This window comes from Marmota monax, unplaced genomic scaffold, assembly GCF_021218885.2.
Source record: "Marmota monax isolate L192 unplaced genomic scaffold, Marmota_monax_Labrador192_F-V1.1 WCK01_AAM20220418_F8-fsc00008, whole genome shotgun sequence".
Lineage (NCBI taxonomy): Eukaryota > Metazoa > Chordata > Mammalia > Rodentia > Sciuridae > Marmota > Marmota monax.
The window spans coordinates 9,261,285-9,285,781 of NW_026694432.1; the positions used below are offsets into that span (position 1 = coordinate 9,261,285).

Genomic DNA, 24,497 nt, shown 5'->3' on the forward strand with positions numbered 1-24,497 from the left:
CATGAATGCCAATTCAAGTCCTATTGCCATGGTTCATAGTTAAAGGAATCTCAAGTGTCACACTTAGACTTGAAATGATCTAATATGAGCCTCTTCCCATTTCCACTTGCCCCGAGACAGTCCCCAAATCAAGGAAGCCGCCCATGGTACCATGGCAAATGAACACCTGCTTTTCCTTGCAGTACCCAGTTCATTGCCATTCTCACCACCACTGGTCCCACTCTGATTGTAAAGATGGCATGGTGGGGGTCAGAAAGATGCTCATTATTGGTGCTTTCTATTCTCTTTGCTTCAGTGGACAAGACCCAGTCTCTGGCTATAAAAGTCCTATGAGCTGCTGGCTGACAAAGGGCCTAGATCCTTTTTCCTTGCTTGCAGGATACAGCCAGCATTCTCTGGGAGAGATGCCCCATCAGCCCTCATCCAAGCGGGCTATAGTTCTCTGTTTGACAGTCCAGTTAGGTCAGCTGGGCAGGTCTTTCTGAGCAACAAATGTGTTTTGGTGAAGCTCACTTGTAAAACTGGGGACCTCAGTTTGGCTCAGATATGCCCCCTTCTCACAAGGGTGCCCCTTCTTTCCAAATACCCAAGGGCAAACAAACCTTTCCCAAGCAAAGTGGCCCCATTAATGTCCCCAGACACAGAAACTGACTCTAAAGTATCTAAAATGAGATTTATTGCATTTCATGCAGTTTTGAAGTCCATGCAGCAAAGGAGACTAGCACAATTTTTTTTTAATGCATTTAAAAAAATAAAATAAAGGAGGAGGGCAGCACATACACGAAATTCTAGTCTCCTTGGGTTCCCAGGAGAGAAAGGTGTAGGAATAAACCATTGCTCTCCGTGGGGAATGAGTTCATCTCCAAAATGCAAGGAATGTTTCCTGTGGCCTCTGGATACAAACATAGAGCTCCGGGTGAAAATGGAGATGGGGATGGGGAGAAGAGCATGAGAGAAAAGAAGCTGCACACATTCACCTGACCCTGTCTGAACACAGAACAAGGTGGCAAATCTTGGGACAGCAGCTGTTCCAAGAATCAGGATATCCTCTGCACCCCTAGGAAGATCTCCTAAAACAAGTGGCGGTGAGAAGCAGAACAAGAAAAACCAAAGGAGAAATATTTCTTCAACCACACACTTCAAGAAAATGCCATAAATATGTTATTTAATATTCTCATTTCATAGCATTGGACACATAGCTTGACATTGAAATATTGATTTCTTGGAGGAAAAAAGTGGGAAAAAAAAGGAAATAAAAAATATTGCATCTTTTTGTTGGAAAATCTCGGCCCACAGGCGTGGGGTGTAGTGCACCAATGTCCTAGCCTGCAGGAGGCGCTGAGGTCGGCAGGGTCCTCTGGGGAGGGAGGCTGCGCCCATCGCCTGGGGCTGTATGGCAAAAATTGTGTTGGGTATCCTTGGCCTTGCCAGCTCAGGCCCTCAGTCGCCGGTCACCTGGGGGGCCTGCCCATCCGAGGGCTGGTTGGCTGACTGGATGAACATGGGCTGGGCGAGGTCCTGGCCCGCAGGCATGGTGACTTGCTGGATCTGGTAGAGCTGCTGCGAGGGGTGGAGAGGAGAGAGTGAGGTCACCCCCGGGAGAGGGGCATGCAGCTCCCTATGGGCCTCGAGCTGGTTGGGGGCCCCAGAAACCTCAACCACCACCCACTGCAAGGCATCAGAGGGAGGAGCAGGTGTGGCGCTCTGCTGGGGCAGGGAGCAGCAGACACAGGAGGCATCAGCCTGGTGGGAGGGAGTGTGTGTGGTGGGCAGGGAAGAGGTGCAGGGAGTTGCATTTCCTGTGGCTTTCACTTCTCTGGGCTCTGCCTCTCCCGTTAGCTCAGAGCCTTGGGCTTGCTGCACGCTGTTCCTCTGTGACAAACACAAGCAATCGACCACTGTACCAGCAGCTTGGAAGTCAGCATTTCCCCCTTTGCAATCCTCACTGAAAGGGGCAGCAGGATACCCCTGCTTCTCCTTTCCTCAGAATACCTGGCTCAGGCTGAAGCTACACTGAACCTGCATTTCTTACATGGGTCCTGCAAAGGAGGTGGCCTGCAATTAGACAAGCCCCATGAGGGTTAGAAAAAATGCTCATGCAGTCGCTAGTAAGGTTAGGACCTACTGGTCTCTGGTTTCTTAGGGCCCTGAAAAAACCCAAAACTAAGACCCCTACCCATAGGAACCCTGGCCTAAGGGTCTAGCATCTGGTACTTGCAGAAGTCAGTGGTGAGTTTTGATGCCAGCTCTTCTCTCTCTTGGCCAATGGACAGTACAAGTTTGGACAAGTCATCCTATCACATACGTACTCTGTGGTCTTTGGGAGCACTTGGTGAGGGGAGAGCAGGGGAAAAAAGGAAGGCTCTTCCTTGTAAATCACTAAATCCTGGCATCAAGAGAGCTCAAGAGGTCACATGAGCTGAACTCATATGTGCTATTAAAAAGAATAAGGACTTAGGACAAAAACAGTCCTAGAGTGGGAAACAGAAGATTGAATTCTACCCTACAACCAACAGTTGGATAAAGCACTTCCCATCCCTAGGGCTGAGTTTATTCCTCTGTAAAATGGCCATTTGGGCTATACAGTGTCTAAGAGTGGTTCTAGCTCCCACATGCCTACAAATATAAAGGATACATGCCTGATTTAAAGATTTCACTTGTTTTAACAATTTCTGTCCCCTCGTTGTTAACAGAGAATAGGCCAATAACTCTAACCATCCAAACCCACAGACCACCCACAACTCGCCCCCCCCGCCCGCCCCCCCCACTCCTTGCCCTTTGACCTGCCCAGGTTGGGTACCCTACCTGTCCATCTGTAAACTGGCTGAACTGCTGTTGTCCTTGCTGGACCTCTGTCTGTGTGATCTGTGGAAAGCAAGATGGTAGAGTAGGCAAATAAGCTGCATGTCAGCCCACCACCACGAAGATCAGGAACAACGCCTACAAAGTGTGCCCAGAACGAGGCCTGCATAAAAAGGATGCTTGATGAGGGCAAGAGTCCCTCCCAATCACCCAGCTATCCAGAGTTGGCACCACACAGGTACATGAAGAACAATGGAGCATGTAAGACACAACTATCAGGCTCTTATCCCTTAATGTCCACATCTTGCAACTCTCCCCTCACTTTAAAGTCTGAGGCTCAAGGAGAACACCTAGCTCTGTGGTTTTATCATGAGAGGGAATAACATTTATAGTATGGGGCAGAAACCCTAAGAGTCCATCTATCAGCCAGTGAGGGCAAAATGTTTGGGCAAAGTGGTGAGTGGTCCCTTTCATCCTTGGAACATGGGCTCCAAACCAACCTATGACCCAGATTTATCTGAGTGGAATATGAAACACCTTGGTAAGCAGTGGCCTTGGCCCTGGTGGTCCTCATGAAAAGCCTATGAAGTGCTTTTTCTGAGTGAGGTAATGTGCAGTCAAGGGAGAGAAGGAGGAGAGGGGAGAAACAAGGGGTGCAGCAAGAAAAACATTTATCACATGCACTTAAAATCTTATGTGGGGATTTTAAAATAAATTTACTGGCATGTGGAACCGTATCACACACTACTGGGAACAGCTTGGTAAATTAAATAGAAGACCAGAGCCTATGCATGTGTGTATGTCTATGGAACATAGGGTGAGCAATGGTCTCTGTGTACCATCTCCTGGACTCATCATAGTCAAACTGCAAGTTAAGACTGGTCCTCTTGAATGTTCTCACAACAGACAAAAACAACCTCTGCAGCCTACCCAGGGGGCTATGAAGAACAAGAAAGGGGACAGGTGATAAAAGGCCTCATAAAAATTCCTTACTATTTTTCCTTCTCCTTCAGATCTATAAGCTACTCAAAAGCAAGAGCTGTTGAACTCTTTATATCGCCAGTGTAAAAATTAAAGAAATTTCTGCAGAATAAATAATTGAATCTGAAACAAATGGATAAATCTCCTCATAAAAAGGTTATGATGGGGCTGGGGTTGTGGCTCGGTGGTAGAGTGCTTGCCTAGTATTCATGAGGCACTGGGTTCGATCCTTAGCACCACATAAATGTAAAATAAAGATATTGTGTCCACCTAAAACTTAAATATAAAAAAAAGGTTAACTGACCTATGGCCAGTAGGACTGACAATATAGAGCAGCTGGGAAGGAAATTTCATTTACCTTTAAATCACGTATACATATTATTTACTTGGCATTCATGCAACAAACATTTATTGAGCACCTACTGATGTCAGCTTATCACAATTACATGCTGTTATGGAGATTTTTAACTGCCCTCAGGTACCCCTCTTCTTGCATCCTCCCTTCTTTAGCCAACTCTCCCCATTTTCTGACTATAGTTCTATATCCCAAACTGACCTCTAAGGAACCAATAACTCTTCTCATTTCATAAGATTTTGGGACCCAAAGGTGTGACCAATATTGAGATGCAAGTATGAATTCCAAGAATACCATGGAAAAGCCCCGCATGGTTCATGGATGTGCAGGAAGTAGGTAAGGAAAAGGTCTTTTTATGATCCCAGAGACTGTATGGAACTGAGAAGCCTTGCTTTGGCTCATTCCTCACATTTTCTCAAATGAGATCTTTGGAGACCTGCTCTACAAACTCAGCTCTGTCACTACTGTCAATAGATGCATCACCAAAAATGCAACTGGGCCAGACAGGTCCAGCTCTTAAACGATTGCTGCTTTTTTTGGGTCTGAGGCAAAGAATCCATTAACAATGACTCCCCTTGAACAGTGTCCCCCATCCTCTGCAAATGATGCCCACGACCCTCAACCCAAGGCCAGGGGGGCTGCCCCCTTGGCTCTTTGACTAACAGCCTTTGGTATCATAGGGTAAGGGAGGAGACAGAGGGTAAGTCTTCTGGCTGAGGATACATGCAGAGGTGGGGTAAACTCTAAGAAGCTTTCCAGAGGGCAGAGGATGTGCCAGAACACAACAGCCATTCAGATTTAAAGATGGAAACAGACCAGTGACTAGGCTTCCTCCAGCCTGACCTGCACATGCACTTACTAGGCTTCTTTCAGGTATCCTCCTGACTTGTTCTTCCCGACATTCCTTTGCCCCTCAAGAACAAGATGTAAGTGACACCCTTTGAATTCAATCTTCCAGTTACCCTCATCAGTCCCATGGGCAGAAGAGACTTTTTTGGGGGCTGGGGGAGTGGGAGAGGTGTCTTCCTAAAAGTAGTGAGAATTGTATGCTGAGGGCTCCTTTCTAGCCAGAAGCCAGAGAGCTGCTGCTAGTCTCCAACTCAAGCCCTCCATCTCTGGGGTACATACCTGTTGGGCATTGGTGGCAAGTGTTTGGATCTGTCCCTGCACGACTTGAGTGCCTGATACAGGCTGGGCTAAGCGGATATACTGCAGTTGACCAGCATTCAGCTGCACCTGGGTCAGGGGCAGAGATAAATAGACCAGTTTGTATGAGTGCCATCTCTATAGGCAAACTTCCCATGATCAGAGATGGGTATTGCCCCCTAGTCTTCCAAAGAAAGCTGCTGTGAAACAAAAGTCTCTTTAAACAGATCAAAACAAGCAAAATGATAACACCCCCTCCCCACAAGTAACAGAATACAAAAGAAGGTATGTAGATCCTGTCGAGTATGGGAGAACAGCATGGTTGCAAGAGAACTGCTGGCTCATGGCTATATGATCAAAATTTATATAAGCAATCAATCTTAAAATCTGTCTAACATTGTCAGAATGGCTGTAATAAGTGTGGATTTCTTTGCCCTCCATCTCCACACCTCCCAATACTGTGAAGACTTCCACTGTCTGCTAGGAGCCCAAAGATATGGCTGTCATCCTGTGTTACAGCTCTAGTACTGCCCAACTCCATGTTACACATCTTGTGAGGAGAAAGCTATCCTGCTTTATTACCTCTGTTCCCAAAAGCCATGATCAATGGGGGTCTGTGGGACTCTGAGGATCCTGGGTGTTCAGCACTAGCTTCTGGCCAAACACCTCCCAAGGGGAAGCAAAATCAATAAACCTCTCACAGAAAACCCCATCATGGGAAAACAAAGCTACAAAAGTGCCCTTAAGAGTCTCTCATGCTTACAATTAAATCTCAGATAATACAATAATACCACAGGCTGCATTTAATTGTGTGCTAAAAGCTTTAACTCAGGCTCTTAACGCTCCAGTGTGCCATGAAAGTATTAGCGCTTAGAGCCAGGATGAAGGGAAGACCAAGGCTCAGCAGAGGACAGCAGATGTTCACACCCGTGGCTCAAAGCTGAAATGTTTCTGGGAGCACAGGCAGATTTGGTCTATCTCTATCTGTGGGCCCCAAAACTACCTTCCTAGCTGCCTAGTCTGTCTCTGCTTTTGGAAGGAGCCTTTTCAGGCTGATGGGCCCTTCATGCCTCTTTGTCCTGGAGCACACTTCCTTCTGGCCTCCAAAAGCTAACTTCACTGCAGGAATCTTACTTCCCTGAGGCAAAAGCTGATGGGATGCAGCAGTACTACTGCATGCAGTGTTAAATAGTTCTCTGAAACTTCCAGCCTCAAAAGTTTCAAACACCCAGAAAAACTAACTCAGTAGTTACAGTGCTTGGTTGACCATTTCAGAACTATCTGCCTGAGGTACCCATTAAGAATCTGTTTTAGGGCTGGGGATGTGGCTCAAGCGGTAGCGCGCTCACCTAGCATGCATGAGGCACTGAGTTTAATTCTCAGGACCACATAAAAACAAAATAAAGATATTATGTCCACTTAAAAAAACTAAAAAATAAATATTTAAAAAAAAAGAATCTGTTTCAAAGGAAAATAGGACAAGAATATTGTGACCCACAGTCATTTCTTTCCTGAGACCATGTCAAGAGGAGCTGCTGGGAATCTCTGGTGCCAGGCCTAGCTTCACACCAAATCTTATGAAAAGCTAAAGCCTTGTCCCAGAAGTGGAGGCAGGTGTCTGGACAGCCACAGGGATTTTAAATTTTCTTGCTAGGAAGGGGCCTTTGCAGAAATTCCAAAAGCTGTAAGCCAAATGATTCCAAGCAGTTCGAAGACAGTGAGGCAGTTTTTTCTTAGGGTTAAAACCCCTGGTGATGCTCTGCCCCTTAGTCCTCTAAGATAGGGTGGGTCAGATGCTCCTCACAGGTTTTCTTTTTCTTTCTTCTCCTTCTTTTTTTTTTTAACTTAATTACAGGGCAAATAAGCCTAAACCTTGGGCTTTCAAAAGAGAAGTAAAGGGGGCCTGGCATAAGGCTCAGTTGGTAGAGTGTTTGCCTTGTATGTACAAGGCCCTGGATTCAATTCCCAGTACCACCAAAAAAAAAAAAAGAGAAGTAAAGTTTCCATCCCAAAGTCATGACTTAAATTACAAGCACTCTGCTGAATGGCCTGAAAAGTCTGGAAATGCAGGTTCCTGAGAAGATGTCTATATCAGTGAAGATGAGGTGGTAGATTTTATAACAAATCTGGGCAGAAGCTTTGTGCTGCAGAGGGTTAAAATTACTGCAAAGTGAGATCTCATCTTTGGCTTAAATGACCTTATTTTGGGAAAGAAAGAAAGGGGAGGGGGAGGGAAGGAAAAGAAAGAAAGCAAGAAAGAAAGAAAGAGAGAAAGAGAAAGAAAGCAAGCTAACTACTACTATCGAGGTCTTGGGGTTGGTTGAAGAAAGGAAGAGAGAGCCCAGTCACCTGGAATTGATGATGTGTGTTTGTGTGACTGACAGAGACAGACATACACACACCACTTTCCTAAGCTTTCTCTTGGTTTATTACTCTGAAACGTAAGAAGTTCCTAAAACTAAGCTAAGGATACTTTTTGAGCTTTTTTCAAAGAGGAGGTAGCCAACCAAGTCAAAGTTAGTTTCTATCGGCCTACATTTCATAAATGACTACACTAAAGCCAGTCACAGAGGCTGATGTCTGTACTGCCAGCTACACCAGAGGCTGAAGGAGGGGAACCCAAGTTCAAAGTCAGTCTTGGCAACTTGGTGAGGCTCTATTTCAAAATAAAAAGGAGGCTAGGGATGTAGCTCTGATGCAGAGCACCCCTGGGTTCAAGACACAGTATTACAAAATTAGTTAATTATTAAAATAAAATTTAAAAAGCACTGCTCTCTGCCACTCAATTTCCAGTTTTTGGTGGCAAATTGACCAATACATAGTTTACAAATGTTAAAGCAATGATATATATACATAAACACAAGCGCGCGCGCACACACACACACACACACACCCCTATTTTTTTTTTTAAACAAAGAAACAAATGTAAGTAAAAAAGCAACAAATCTATGAAATCCCTCAAGGCACACAGGAAGCTACAGCCTACAGTAAAGGAATGGGTAAGTTAAATGAAAGCCAAAAATATACTTTGCTGCAGGCTCCACTGGGAACTGACTCATGAATATGCAACAAGTGTTATTTATGGCCTTCCCTATACACCTCCCTCTTATTCTCTGCTAATCAAAGGTTAGGACTGTCTCACAAGGATTTTGGGCCTTAGCATCGGGTAGCAGCTATAATCATTTCCCTGTATAAGTGGAGTGAGCAGAAATTGAGAGGAGCCACTCCATGAATCAATTAATGCAAAATGAAAAGTAAACACAGTGAAGCACACTGGGGTGGGGGCACAGGGTATAATGGAAACAGGTTAAAAACAAAGCACAGCTAGGTGCTGTGGCTTATACCTGTAATCCCAGCAACTTGGGAGGCTGAGGCAGGAGAATTACAGGATTGAGCCAGCCTTAGTAATTTAGCAAGATCCTCAGCAACTTAGCAAGACCCTGTCTCAGAAAATAAAAAAGACTGGGAATATAGTTCAGTAGTAAAGCAACCCTGGGTAAAGTCCTCAGTATAAAAACAACAACAACAAAAGCACATACCCAAAATTTCAAGTATATGATACATAAAATCTTGAAGTATTTCCCATCATAAGCTGAGAACAGAGCCATGCAATCTAGGGGCAGGCTTACCGGGATCTGCTGGATCTCTCCTGTGTTAGTGATGATCTGCTGCATCACCTGCATGGTCTGACCAGTGCCACTCTGAGCCTGCTGGGCTTGACCCTGAGGTTGCGCCTGGACAATCTGTACCTGCTGACCTTCTCCAACTTGCATTGTCACTGGTGTGGTCTAAAAGGAAGAGTCAAAACAAAGTTTAGAATGACCACGGGTCTCCATTAATGACTAAACTCATTTTAACACCAATAATAACACTCAACCTACAGAGTCCTTTGGGTCTGGGGCACTGCTAAAAAAGCTACTATCAGAAATTAAAGCTGAGAAACCCACAATGACTTTTAGGTTCACAATACAGAATATCTGCTTGGGCCTCCATGCTTCAAATGCGGCCACTAGTCACAGTCCCTTCAATGATGTTAAGGCACATATGGCACAGAAAAAAATCAAAAGCAATCATGATAGTTCACCTGAGAAATGGCCAAAGTCAAGCCACAGCAGATGAATATGGAGGGCAAAATGAAATAGAAAGCGGGGTCCATATAAATTTTTACTGAGTTAGGGTCCCGGGTTCTTTCTAAGGCATACAAAACAAGGAAAGGAAAATAAAGCACCTGGGCTCATCCTTGAGGCTGGGCCTAGTGCAGAATGGCTTTCTCCCCGATTCAAGAAGCACAGGGACTCCTGCCCATACTAGCCAGATGACTGCTCTCAACCACCATAGCTTCCCATGGAAAAGGTGACTACTGGTAGGATACAAGATGCTGTCAAGAACTGACTCTTAACTGATCCTACCCTTATTACTAAAATTTAGTAAAGCAATAGCTTTTAATTTTCTAGAAATGGCAATCTCAGATTTAAGACATTTCTGTCTAATATATATAACGTGGCAGATTTTGTGTCTCTTGCATTTAGTGGCTTGTACTCTAATGAAACTTAACTCTTTTGTGAGAGATAAAAATTTACTATTTGTCAAAATAGTCATTCATTCGTTCAACTCTCAAAACTTTAGCTCCTGAGGTGACTTTCACAGATTACCCAGAGAAACGAGCCCACCATATCTGGTTCCTCTGGTGGGAGGTGAGTGGAGCTCTTTAAACTACAACTGGACTCCCACTCTTAACATCCCCAGGTCCATCCTATTTGGACATGGCCTCTCCCTGCTCTGAATTAAAAATCATGTCAAGACATCTCTGGATCTCAAAGGGTCTTGGGCTTCAACTGCTATTTTGATGTTCTTGATTCTGACTGAAGAAGTCCACATGAGATTATAACTATGTCCTCTATAGCCTCTTTTTTTAAAAAAAAATTTTTTTTTTAATTGTAGTTGGACACAATATCTCTATTTATTTTTATGTGGTGCTGAGGATTGAACCCAGTGCCTCACACGTGTGAGGCAGGCACTCTGCCACTGAGCTATAGCTCCAGCCCTCTATAACCTCTTAAGATTCCCAATGGATGATACTTCTCTCAACAGTACTTTGGGGAAGAGAAAGAATCTTCTGATTACTACTGTAAAAAGAGAAGGTTACCTGACACAAATATAGAGGGAAAGAGAAATGGAGTCCACTGAAAAGCCCTTTTACTAAAGATCATACTGCTCTTTATGGGCATGTTAGAGAAAATTTTTTTCTTTCTAAAATTTCTATGTTCATAGGAATTCTGGAGAATATCTTATACAATGTATTTTCTTCATATAATCTAGAGGAAAAACAGGGTCAAGAGAGATTAGGGTAACATGTTGCTTTCATCACTGAATCTGGGGCAATGCTCAGGTTTTCAGACTGCAAATCCAGCTTTGTAATGATTTGGCTGCCTCTCTGCCCTTGATGGGCTTTCCCCATCCACACCTATGAGGCACCATCTTGCTGGGTGGATGCCCTCAGCAGTTCACAGACCTGGCCCTGCTGAGGCTGTGCAATGATGATTTGCCCAGGCTGGATGGTGGTCGTGGAGCTGGTGGTCTGCTGGCCTTGCTGCTGCCCCTGGACTTGGACGGCAGTGGGCTGCTGAGCCAGCGTGAAGTAGTACTGGACAGGCTCGGCAGGAGTCACAGACTGGCGCACCTCCTCCTGTGGGGTGGAAGGACAGGCAGGTAAGAGGAAAAGAACCGACTCAGCAACCGCCACAGTGAATTTCCATTCTTCCCCAAAGAGGCTGTGTGCAGTTGCCTCCTGAATGCTGAGCTCTCCACATTTGAAGCCAAAGGAAAGTGGAATTCGAAGAGACCAGTTGTGCTAAATCAAACTAAAAATAACAGATTCTATAGGCTTCACAAAACATACAGCCAATTTTCTGAGGTACTGAGTAATCACCCAATGTGTGATGAGTTGCAAACGGGCAAATAACTACCGTAACTAAAAATCACACCCCAGCAGTGCTTGTCAGTAAGTGCTGGCAAGGCCTGTGATCTGAGAACAGTGCTAATTGCCAGTGCTGGGGAAGACACTAACTAAACATCCTGCCACTTAGGCTGGTCCTCAATCTCCCAACCAGACAGCATTCTTCTTACTTTGCTCCCACCCGCTTAAGAGGGACTGGGCAAGGTAAAGGGAAACAGGGCTTTTTCTGGGCTAGAATTTCAGAATCAAATGTCAGATTCAAGCGCACTAGTAGGCAAGTGCCCAGGTTTTCACAGACATTGAAAGTTCTGTGGTTACTGAGGACATGTCTATCCAGTGTCATATCTGGTTCTGGTTGTACTTAGCCATAGAAGCGCAACCCAGGGGGCCTGATGGACAGCTCTCCGCTGGGGTGCTGCCTTGGCTGACTAGGGAGGTCGCATCCTGTTTGATTTGCAGAATGAAGACACTGTTCCTTCTTCAGCTGACGTTTTCCATGGCAGAAGGAGTAAACAACCTTCTCCCAGCCAACTTGAGCTCACAGCTGAGAGTGTAGGATGTTTACACACACTACGACATGGTTACAGCCCAGAGGGTCGGGGGTTGGTCAGCCCCTGACCACACAGAGATCGGCGTCTGATCCGGAGTGACCTGTGACACATAGTATGCCTGCCTGGGACAACAAAACAACAACAACATACAACCACGTGGCCTGGCTGAGTAAAAATATCAGCTAAATTTACTCATTTCCTTATTCTGAGCCAAGTTTGCTAGGTTTTTAGAAAAAATACTTCTTCAAGGTATAGAGACCCTGTGGATGCCTCAAAGCTCCCCAGTGTGACATTTACAAAATTAGTATTGACCCCATTCCCTCAGTAATTTAGGTACCCCGAACTATGCTTCCATGTTACTGTCTGTATTACACATTTTTGTATCTGTATGTCAAATTAACTGCCTGTTGGCTAGAATCTAAGTCCTAAAAGGGAAAACATTTGTTTCCCACTCTCTCCCTCTCTTGCTCCCCACTATCCCTACCATTTCCCATGTAGGTGCTCAGTAAGTCCTGGTTGAATAATGAGTACATTTACATAGACAAGCAAACAGAGGCAGGAAAGTACTTTTTCAAGTTGGTGGTATGATAGATTTTCTTGAACCCAATAGCTGTTACCAACAGAAAAGTCTGTAAGCTTTCGTTTGCTACCTTTAGGAGTCTGTGGCCATAGTGTGTGGAGAAAGCTGGCATACCCTGTATTATAGAGGTGGGTATTGTTTTGCTTTCCTAATACCTGGGGACCCAGATAATGGAATTAGGACTGCTGATATCCAGCCTTTAAGAAACTTGGGGCTCTGGATAATAGATTCTCTGATAGTCATCCACCTAGGCTAGGGAGAAACCTGTAACATTATGGGTGCATAAGCAAGTCCTTAAACATAAACTGACCTTCTAAGTTAATATATTCTGTTTTAGACCCACACAGTTTTAACCCTCACATAATCATACTGAGGGAGAAAATAAAGGAGATCTCCTTTTATTTTCATCTAGGTTTCGATTTCCAGAAAAACTTGACAGTGACAATACCAGATCCATTCCAACTCTTGACTTCTCACCATTATAAACAAAGGTTAGCCTGGCAATTAGGTTTTGGCTGTGGCACAGATAAAATGTTGATACCAATTAAAGCCATGAAACTGAGGCCAACTGCTCTTTTCAAAGCTGCTGAGGTAGGTTTAATGTATTTATTTTTCTAAAGAGGTCTCCCTTCCTATTTTACAAAAAAAACACAAATTACTGAAGTCTAGACCTAACTTTGAAAAGTTCTTGGGTGATGAGAAGGTATAGAGGACTAAGAGCCCCAGAACCAGCTTGTAGGAAATCAGGCAACACAGAGACACTGGCACTTCCTAGCCCTGACCTATGACTCTCTTCAGCTGTCCCTGATTACAGATGATTTAACACTAAATATGGTCTTTTTCCCCCAAAAGCAAGCTCTTTAAGTATCCCTCCCAGAAGCCAAAATGCCCTTTGTGAAAACCTATTTGAACAGGTAAAGAGTCTCTCCTATGCTTCCTACTCATCCTCTAGGATGGTTAATGAACTAAGCTAGGACATTGAAATGAGTTATCAAGCAGAGGCACTTAGGTTTGTGTTGTCAGGACAAGGCATGACTGTTCTCAAATCACTGGGATGGAAGGAAGCATACATAAGGTTCTTTTGCATTATGAAGACTCATTATTCTGCCAATGGAGATAAGCTAGCAAGAGAATGATTATGCTTGATTTAAAGAAATGGGTAAAAAGATAATGACATTTCAAAAGGGAGGAACTTTCAACCCATAGCTTAGTGGGGCAGAAGTCAGGCCTGAATTACTTTCTATTTTCAGTCTTTACTTGCTTCACTATAAAAAAGGTGAGACTCCTAAGCATCTCTGAGAAGAAACAGGCCTTAGTTCCACAATTCAATATTCTGACTAGTGCTAATACAATCCCTGAATGATTGGATCAATCCAGAATAGGGAACTTGCTCAACTTTGGCAGTGGCTATTTCAACTAGAGGGGTTGTTCTTGGAATCTATTCAGAAGCTAAGACTGACAAATAATGCCAGAGAATGAGCAGTATCACATCTTAAGGCCATCACTACAGTGTTGTGCAGCCAGTCCCAAACTAGGAAAAAAGTACATTTGCTTATAGCAAGAGTGAACTGCTGCCTCCTTCAGAAAGGGTGAGTTTTGGAGAGTAGGCGTTTTTAAAGGACTTCAGGAGGTGCCAGACAATTTGGAGCTTGGGAAAACTTCATGTCCATAGAGGATTAAAAATGCTATCTTGGAATTTCAGGCCAGCTTTCAGCAACCTCAACCTTTCAAAGGCCAGGCAGCAGCTGTCCCAAATAGGATGCCAATCAATAGCTCAAACACCTACAAAGAACTAAATCTAGGGAGCAAGGAGCTGTTTCAGCTAGACACTTTTAAAGGAGAGATCAGAGCATTCTGACACCCTGAGAGAACCAGAAGCACTTTGGAGGAAGGGATAGGACAAGACCCTTTTATCCAGCCAGTTCATTCAGCAGGCAGCCCACAAAGAACAAGGAGTTAGCACAATGAGAGTGAGCAAAGTTTAATTTCATCAGCAAGCTCACCACCTTGTTTTTAAAGGGGGCTTAGGATGGACACGGAAGAAAAAATTCCGACAAGGAAAGCAGGTGTATGTACTGTTTGATCTAAGGAAGAGAAGTGATCTGAGTCCTTATAGTGACTTCTCAGAGAGTAGGGAAGCACCCCAAGAGGAGGAATCAAGTCTGGGGGCACAAACCTGCAATGTCTCCCGATGCGCAGCTGGAGACGACCGTGGCAGCCTGCCGCTGTAAACATCCGACTGAAAGCTCCTCTGAACAACTTACAGCTTCCAGTCAAGGATGTTTACAGTAGCAAAGACTGCCCAGAAAAAAACAGTCGCAGTGAAGCACACTCTGCTCCAGTAAGGAAGCAACACAGGGCTTGCTAACCCAAAGGTCCCTGTGCAAAGTCAGAATTAAGGCTGACTAGGATGCCCACTTGTCCTACACTTTGAATGCCCATAGGCCAACACAGGGAGAGTGGCTGTCACCAAACAACTGCTTCTAAGGATAATAGAAACAGTTGTTTTATTATTTCTATGAAATAACTCATTAAAAACCTTTAAAATTTATTAACAAAACAAAGCCAGTAGAACAAGGTATAGCTTTGTTCCTAAGACTCGGCCACTATTTCCCAAACATTTCTATTATACTTAATGAGTCATGCAAACTGTGTGCCTAGAACAATGAGTCTCACAGAACAGGGGTCTATTACAACTGCAATTAAGAGCTACATGCACCCAAGTGCTTTGAAAAAAAAAAAAAAAAACTGGTATGACCTTTGGAAAGGGGCAGACAGAAGAAAGGGGCGGGCAGACACATTCGTACAGTAGTGGTGCTCAAATCTGGTTGCACATTAAAAATCACCTGGAAAGCTTTAAAAGGTACTATGCCTGGGTGCCAGCATCACAGATTCTAATTCAGCCTATGGGGGTAAAACCTGGGCAATGGTATTTCTTAAACGCCAAAATGTGTTCTAATGTGCAGCCAGGATACTACGAAGAGCCACAATATAGAGTAAGAGAAAAGAAAACCCACCTGTCCCAAATACTGTTTACATACAGAAGCAGTTTCTGAAAATCTGAAATTAACTTGCTGGGAATATTCTCCCATCTCAGATTAAGAATTCTGATAAGACTTCGTCAGGGTACCTTGAAATGCACTTCAGTCTACTGTTTGTAACTAACATCTTTATTTTTCATTGAATTTAATTTCATCTATTTTCACCGAAATACTACTTCAGAGGTACTGAGTTAAAAGTATCTATAAATGAGTAGCAAAGATGTTAAGGATGGATCTAGACTAAAGAAGAAGAACAAAAGGAAGAGCAAATGCCTTGTGCAAAGAGAAGAGGCATGTCTGACAGCAGTATGGCAAGGCTCTGTAGTCAGCAGCATAGCTACACCTTCCCCAGCTCACCTGACGCTTTGGAGGTTTCAGTTCATCTCTTGGAACAATATCGATGAGAAAGTCAAACTGATCAAATTTTGTAATTGCCATGGCGATATCATTCCTCTGTAACAAAGAAAAGCAAAGTGAAAACTTGGCCTGGGGATAAATTAGTTCATCTTAACCTCCAATTAAGATAGATGACTTTTAAGTCAAACTAAATATCCCTGGCCACATCTATAACTGAAATAAGCACAGTCAAACTTAAGAACTTCAAATCATCAGACTTGTTAAGACAGAAATCAAAAAAGAAAGAGATACACCTAGCTTATGCTCTAAAATGGGTATGTCTACCTCCAATCGCTAGTCTTCCTGCTTTATCTCATCCTAGGGCCCTACATGCAACTATCAAAATATCCTCCAGCTAACCATAGACAAATCCAGCAATCTTAACCAGAAAGTCTTTGATTATTCTGTGGTTATCAAGGTCAGCTTATTATTCAATCATTTTTAGGCCCTAAGTAATATTTTGTCTTTGGTTCACAAGTAGTTATAATCTTATCACTAGATCTATGTATGCTGGACCCTCTAAAACTATGATTTTTATTGTGGACTTCTAAGCTGCAGTGATAAATTCTTGGTTTGAATCTGGTTTACTGTAACATGAATATTGAAGGCTGAAATCACTACAATAGTAGCAGCATAGGAAGAGAACACAGGAGTTACTGGACTAAAAATACAAAACCAAGGTTTGTTCTGATAAGGTTTCCTCTCCAAGCATGACACTCCCTTCCTTTAAATAATAAAATTAGAAAATTTTTATTGAAACCCAACACATTTTATGTATATAAGATTTGTTTACTGAGACATTTAAAGCAAAAGAAAAGCAATGAGAAAAAACACTGAGCTCTAATGAAACTGAAGTATTTAGGGGAAAGTCAATTTAAAAAGTTTCCTAAAAATAGATGACTTGATGGATGTATAGTTTAGATATGGGGATAAAACAAGTAGAGTAAAATGAATCTTCTGGTAAATAAACAGATGTTCACTGTAAACTTTGCTTATGTTTGAAATTCTTCATATTAAAATATCAACACACTAACAGAAATCCGTAGCAACTTCTTACAAACCACACCTTAAGCAAGGTGACTCATCAGACAAATAGGGGATGGAAATTTTCTGGTTTTTCCTTCTCTGGTATCTATGATGGCCCCAAGCCACTGAAATGCAAAACTCCAGTGCACTCTCCTGGCCAACAACCAGCTTGATAATAAAACCTCCCAAATGAAGTAGGGCATATCTTAAAGACTACCAGGACTCATTTAAGGTAAGTACACTGTAGTGTCACATTCTTGATGATGATACCTACTCAAACTATCTAAATGGCTCCTCTATGGATGGAATAAAGGGGGTAAAGGAGACAATAATCACCTCTAAACATACACCAAAATGGTCTGGAGTTTTTTGAAAACAGATATATCTAAATTTATCTTTCTAAAATTTAAATTTTGCCCCTTTTTTAGGGGGGAGGAATGGTACTGAGGATTGAACCTAGGCGAGTTATACCACTGAGCTGTATTCTCAGTCATTTTTATTTTGAGACAGGGTCTCACTAAGTTTTTGAGGGCCTCACTAATTTGTGGAGGCTGGTCTAGAACTTGTAATCCTCCTGTCTCAGCCTTCCAAATTGCTAGAATTATAAGCATGTGCCACCATGCCCAGCTTCCCATATTTTATCTTTTTTTAATAACAACATTCATTACTACTCATCTTCAATAAAATACAGAAATGTAAACCCAGGTAGACAATACAGACAAAAATATAGAAAGTTCCCTTCTAATCTTTTTCAGCCAATCACCTTTTCCCTATAGCCCCTAAACCCGAGGCAACCACAACTCTGATTTCTACAAGTATAAATTATTCCTGATTTCTTTTGCTTAACATGTTTTTGAGATTCATCCTTGCTACATGGAATAAAGTTTTATTTCTTTTTATTGCTGAATAGTAATTCCTTTTGTGGATATATTAGAATTTATTAATAATACAAAAACTAATGGATACCCAAGTTGCTTCCAGTTTTGGGCTAGTATAAATGATTGTTATAAATATTTCTACACAGGAATGTCCACATATGAGTAGAATGGTAGTCAGAGTAGAGATAGGTTTGTCGGACGTGCTAAATAGTTTTTTCAAAGTGATTATATCACTTTACATTCTGATCAGCAACATGTAAGTTTCAGATATCACACTTCACCAATACTTGGTACTGTCAATCTTTTTTATTTTATTTTTTTATTTTCATTCAGATGGGTATAAACTAGCATCTTATTGTGATTTTAATTTGTATATACCCTACTATTAATCATGTTGCACCATCTTTTCATAGGCTTATTGGTCATTTGGCTATCTTCTTTTTCAAAGGAATTGAGGGTTTTGCACATTAATCAGAACTGACCTTGAAAGTAGTAGCTTTTATAGCATCCCTCTAGATCCAGACTTTTTTCAGGGCAATTTTTTGTGGTTGTTGTTTTGCAATTTTCACATGCATCAGAGTTCAATATATTTCCCCTATGTTGTTCTTTTGCTTTAAATTTTTCATAAAGTAAACAAATCTTAACTCTATGCCACAATATCTGGCTGCACTAGAATGTAGGATTCACATGGTAGAAATTTGTCTATTTTGTGTACTGTTAATCTTCATAGCCTACACAGTGCCTGGCACATGATGGGTGTTCAGTAAACACCCATAATTTGTAGAATAAATAAACAAACACACGTATTTTCAATTTGGTAGTCAAAGGGAAATGAAGAAAAAATAGACTTTGCTTTCTTGGCATTATTATTAAAATACTGTCACAGTTTTGTATCTGTTAAACCCTTCCTCTTATATTTGGGAAACTTTTTCTCCCAGAATTGGGACCTGGATTATAAGAGAGGGTTTACAGAGCCAATCACCAAGGGTTTTACATACCATAAGAATGCTGACTACTGTATTAAAAGAAAAATAAAACGAAAACAAAAGGATTTCCAGGAAGACAGACAAGGAACAAAAAAAGCTAATGAAGTCAGTGAGACTACGAATTCTTCCTGAGATTGTCCCTTCCTGGAATCTCTCAATGCTCTCAATCAAAAGTTTTTTACATCTGGAAACAGATAAATATCCTATAACTTGAGCCTCTGTTTAGATGAGGGCTCACCAAGTGAAGAGTTCAGTCAATAGCTGTGAAAATCATGCAAGATTCGGAAATTAAGAATCTTGGTAAGGAAACAGTATCACCATAGCTGTAAGGTATGCCTGGGTCCCAGTGCAGAGGAAGATGCCTGACAAGGCCAAAGAAGAACAATTTTTGGTCCAAAGCCATGCAAGAGAAGTAGGCAAAGGCAGCTTTTTTTCCCAATGTAAGCCTGCTATATTACCTGAAGGGTGCGGCGCTTGTTATCCTCTGTATGGATCCAGGCTCGAAGAGTCAGTTCTGTGATAAAAATCTGGGCTGCCTTGGCAAAGAGCACAGGGGCTTCTGCACTGATCATCTGCAACAGACGTAGGCCCTCCCTGTCAATCATCAGCAAATCATTTAAACCATTCTCTTGCCTCATGGCTTACATGAGGTAAGAGTTAAAAAAAATAAGTAGGTGGTAGCCTCAGAAGATTCTAAGGTAAAATAAATCCATGAATAGGAACAAAGCAGGTAACAGGGAGAAGGGAAGAGGGACGAAGAATACTTATAGGCCCTAAGCAAGGTGCTTTCTTACCTTCTTAATAGCTCTTCAAAGAAATAAGGGGTTAGGGAATGGGAAGAGACTTGACCATAGCCACAGAGTCAGTAAGTGGTAGGATTTAGGTTCTAATCTAAGGAGAGACAATGTGGGGAAAGATAATAAACTCAAGAGCCAATGGTTATAGGTAAAATCTCAGACTTCTCATGTTTCTGGGCTTTGTTTTTCTCAAAATGAAAAAGAGAATAACCTTCCAGTGTTATTATGAGAATCAAATGAGATGATATATGTACCTAGCACAGGGCTTGGTATGTAGTAAGAGCTCAAGCAATGAAGGTGCCTCAATGTGTCTGTCTTCCAAGTTCAAGTTTAATTAAACAAGTCTCTAAATTCCTGGTGGAGTGTTCTGCGCAGGGAAGAGTCACACAAAGAGCTCCAGAGTTAAAGAAGCAGGAGATGAGAACTGGAATCTTGGCTCTATCATGCTGGGCAAATTACTTCAGCTTTGTGTCTACTTTAATATCTGTAAAATGGAATGAAACATTCTTATCCTGTCAAATCTCACAAGGTTGCTGTGAGGAAGAAGAACTCTAATAAAAGGGGAAATTGCTACGGACTGTTAGCTTTCTGTTTAAATGCAAGAGACCATTAATTCCAAGTGGTAATGAGGTAGAGGCAGAGCTGTTCTTTCCCTAAAAGTTGTAATGGGAGGTGGCCTCATAGGAATATAGAAATGGCCAGTCTTAAGGAAACCTTCTCACAAATATTCACTCATATAAAACAAACTCACAGGTTAAAAGGTCAGAACAGGTTCAATGTCAACATCAGAAATTTCTTAGAGCTCTGATTAACTAGCCAGAGACTGCAATAAGCTGCCAAATGAGCAGGCACGGTGATGCACACTTCTAATCTTAGTGACTCAGGAGGCTGAGGTAGAAGGATCAAAAGTTCAAGGCCAGCCTCAACAACTTGGTGAGACCCTGTTTCAAAATAAAAAATTAAAAGGGCTGGGGATGTAGCTCAGTGGTAAAGTGCCCCTGGGTTCAATCCCTAGTACAACAACAACAAAAGATGCTAAGATGATGGTACTGTCCTGTTGATTTGACAATACATGCTGTTCTTTGTTTTTGCTGTACTGGGGATTGAACCCAGGGTCCTCTACCACTGAACTACATCCTGAGCCCTTTTTATTTTTATTTTCAAACAGGGTCTCACTACATTGCTGAGGCTGACCTCAAATTTGAGATCCTCTTGCATTGGTCTCCCAAGCAGCTGAGATTACAAGTTATGTGCCACCCTGCATGGCCATGATACAAGTCATTTACACTGCACAGTAAAACGAACTAGGCAATGCCACCTGATATAAAAACCAAACACCCAGCATCTTCTCAATACTCTAAAAAAACAAGAGATCCCCAATTTTCAGAGCAGCTGCATATAATAATTAAAACTGTTCAATTTCAGTTCATTTAGTTTTAGAGAGAAACCAAATAAAACCAAAAAGCAACAGACAATAACAATATTTTCCTTTTTAAATTAAACTCTGAGCTCTAGAGAAATGAGCAATATCCTATCCATCATTTTGGCTTCAGAATGAATAATAAAAATAAATGTGAACTCACCTTCACATCTTCATCCAGTTTCATAATCTTCTTAATACGAGCCAGTGGGAGTTCCTGTACTCGGAAATCTTTCTGAAATGAGCAACAAGAGATATGTAAGAGGTGGGGACAATCAATAAGGTGGCAGAGCATCTTAGGAAGTAGCAAATACTGACTAGTTTAGACTCTTCCTTCAGAAAATATGGCAGGGGAGAGGGACAAATGAAATGAAAAAAGTACAAACTACAGAAAAAAAAATCTTCTTTATTTAACCCACACAGAACTTCAAACAATTACAGGGTTTGAGGGAAAACTTATAATGGCCTTTAACAGTGCCCATATAAAAGGCAGCCCCAACCAATATCAGGTTCTATATCTCAGTGCAATACAAAGGTACATTATAAATGCCTTTTTTTCCCAAGAAAGTTTACTGGTCTGCTATACGTGCCTCAGGGAGCATTCCTCTAAACTGTCAATTCTTCCTTCTGTTCAGGGACTATAAGGGAAAGGGCCAAAGCCAGAAACACCTGACCACAGTGATCCATGGTTCTTTTCAGCTAGTACAATACTGGCCCTTTCTGACCTCTGCATTAACAAAATTAAAAAGAGGCTCCTTTCTCATCATAGCAGCAAAGGAGACTTTGTCTCTAAAATTTATTTCAGGGTGTGGGTGGAAAGTTATGGAAAAAGTGTGAGGGTAAATTTACCAACTGCCTCTTAGCAACCACGCTGATTTTTCTTAATAAACATCCCTGGAGATGGGGGACACACACAATTTCACTGCCGAAATTTAAGAAAAGAGCTTTTTGACCAGCACTATTCAATTAGGTACAATTTAAGTTCTTTTTGTTGTTGTTTTATTTTAAAACTACTGGTGTTTAAATATATATCCAATGATAGATGCAATTCTAGAAATAAAAATAAATTTTGAGTTTCAGAGCTGGATTGAAGAGAAAGGTCCAAAGGCCTAGAATAAAATAAGCAAAATCTCTGCTGGGATTAGGTGTCAAATGATTGATTCTGTAAGTGATCTGAAATGTGACTCATCAAACCCAACATGATCACCTGGGAATCTGCATTGTTACATTATGGAAAAAGAAGCTATTCTTTTGAGTTGTGATGAAATTAACAAGCACAAGTGAACTTTTTTTTTTTTTAAGACCAAAAGAAAACTTCAAATATATGCAAAAAAAGGCATTCTGGAAAAACATCAACAGGCTTCTCAGAATCCATTTTATGATTACAGAAGGAAGAACAACTATTAGGATAAAATGTACACCAAGATATCTAATTACACCAAGATCTAATTTCTCTATGCAAACCCAACAAGCTTCTTGGCTAGCACTCAGCTCTGTCAAATACTAATTTTTCATTTTCTCCTTTTCCAAATTAGGTATCAACATTTTCCATGAAATCTCTACTAAAACTAATCCTGTAGTAGGAGAAGCTTAGGGATCCAGTTTATTAAAATTTCACCAGATGGTAAGACGGCAGAACATATTCTTTATATTCTTATTTTTTCTCCTCCTCTTTCATTTACTCATTCATGAAACCAAATTAATAGTGAATGCATCATATCTACTACCATGGAATGATGCAAACCTATGCCAACTTGGAAAAGCTTGCCATTTATTAGAGACAGTCACACAAAAACATTATAATCCTATCTTCTGTTAGTGGAGAGGATGTAAATTCCCTCAGGAGTACCAAGAAGGAAATAACCAGCTACAATGTAAACCAGCTGGAGGGAGGAAGAATGTTGGACAATGTTTCACAGGAGGGAGATATGAGAACTGTATCTGCAAAATGCTGAGAATGTTATTCAGATAGAATAGCAAGCATAGAAGTAAAGAGACTATGACTCTTTAAAAAACATGGACTACTGAAGTTTGAGACTCATGACCCGAATGAATGCATAGCGGAACAATAGGAAAAGGAAGCTGGATTAGAGTTCGATTTTGAAGAGATTTTATATATGTTTATTTATTTATTTTTGGTACCAGGGATTGAACTTAGAGACACTCGACCACTGAGCCACCTCCCCAGCCCTATTTTTTGTATTTTATTTAGAGATAGGGTCTCACTGAGTTGCTTAGCACCTTGCTTTTGCTGAGGCTGGCTTTGAACTCTCAATCCTCCTGCCTAACCCTCCTGAGCCTCTGGGATTACAGGTGTGCGCCAGCGTGCCCAGCCTCTGAAGACACTTTTTAAAAAATGTTTTATCATAGAAATCAATCCCTGTTCTTCCTTCTTGTGTGCCACATCACACAAGATGATGATTCTACCCAGAAATGCCAGAAAGAAGGTGAAGGATGATCATTTCTATTGTTCAATCAAAAGTAACTAAAGAAAGGGTCACAGATAAAGAGATCATGTCATTTCCACCTAGTGGACACGTAAAATGAGGCAAAAAATTTACAAAATGCTTTGCTTTAAGCCTCTGCTTGAACCTTTTCTTTTGTGAGCAATTTCTTCTTATTATTCTTAATTATTATTATTATTATTATTATTTTGGTTATTATTATTACTATTACTATTATTATTTGGGTACCAGGCATGATGATGATGATGATGATGATGATGATGATGATGATTTTGGTTCCACGGATTGAACCAGTGGTGCTTCACCACTGAGCTACATTCTCAGTCCTTTTCATTTTTTAATTTTGAGACAGATCTCGATAAACTGTTTAGGGCCTTGCTAAGTTGCTGAATTAACTTCAAACTTTTGATTCTCCTGCCTCAGCCTCCCAAGTCACTGAGATTATTAAAGGCATGCACCACTGTGCCCAGCTAAATAAACTACTTTTTCATTATCCCCAAACCCTAAAATCCCAAGGGTCAGTGTGAGAAAAGTGGATCTTGAGAGATGTGTGGTGATGTGTACGGGGTGGGGGGGTGGGGGGGTTGGATCATTACTGCCAGCAACATCACAGTTCTCTATAATCCTATCCCAGCTTTCCAGTCACATGTAAGGATTCACAAGAAGCTTGTGATGAGGGGAGCCCCTCCATTACTGTTAGACTGAGGGCCACTAAATTGGCTTCAATTCAATGCTGCCCATGTCACTGGTGAACCTACAACTAATGTGACTATCTCTTAACTCATACTCTGGATGCTGATTCAAATGGAAGAGCAACTGACATGCATTGACTTTTCTTTTCCCCCCTACTTTTAGGAGTGATATCAGTAAGGTGAAGGAGCAGATTCTCTCTCAGAACATTCTTATGCTCCTGACAACAAAGAATTTGAAATTGACAAGTTTCAAGATGCTTGAATTCACTCAATCAGAGGTAGGAGCCAAGAAAAGTCAATGGTTCTTGGGCTGTACTTAAAAATCCAGAGTTTCAAATTTCTTCTATCTAGGTCTATGCAGTCAGGCACTTCAGAGAGTCAATATTCTAATCCTCTTGATAGCAGTGATTCTTAACTTTGACTAA

The 24,497-nt window shown here is 41.6% G+C and overlaps 1 protein-coding gene across 8 annotated transcripts in view; it reads right to left on the reverse strand.

Moving 5' to 3' along the window:
• Positions 1-659: 659 nt before the first annotated feature.
• Nfyc (nuclear transcription factor Y subunit gamma) overlaps positions 660-24,497 on the reverse strand; it is a 62,175-nt gene continuing 38,337 nt past the window's right edge. For 7 of the 8 annotated variants that reach the window (XM_046468593.2, XM_046468591.2, XM_046468594.2 and 4 more), the window contains 8 exons: positions 21,079-21,150; positions 19,157-19,270; positions 15,770-15,865; positions 10,797-10,970; positions 8,914-9,072; positions 5,267-5,374; positions 2,806-2,865; positions 660-1,872 (listed from right to left, as the gene is read on the reverse strand). In XM_046468593.2, coding sequence (XP_046324549.1) covers positions 1,441-1,872; positions 2,806-2,865; positions 5,267-5,374; positions 8,914-9,072; positions 10,797-10,970; positions 15,770-15,865; positions 19,157-19,270; positions 21,079-21,150 — 1,215 coding nt within the window. In that variant the 3' untranslated portion in view covers positions 660-1,440. The remainder of the gene's footprint in view (positions 1,873-2,805; positions 2,866-5,266; positions 5,375-8,913; positions 9,073-10,796; positions 10,971-15,769; positions 15,866-19,156; positions 19,271-21,078; positions 21,151-24,497) is intronic. The other variant, XM_046468596.2, reaches the window with a different exon arrangement.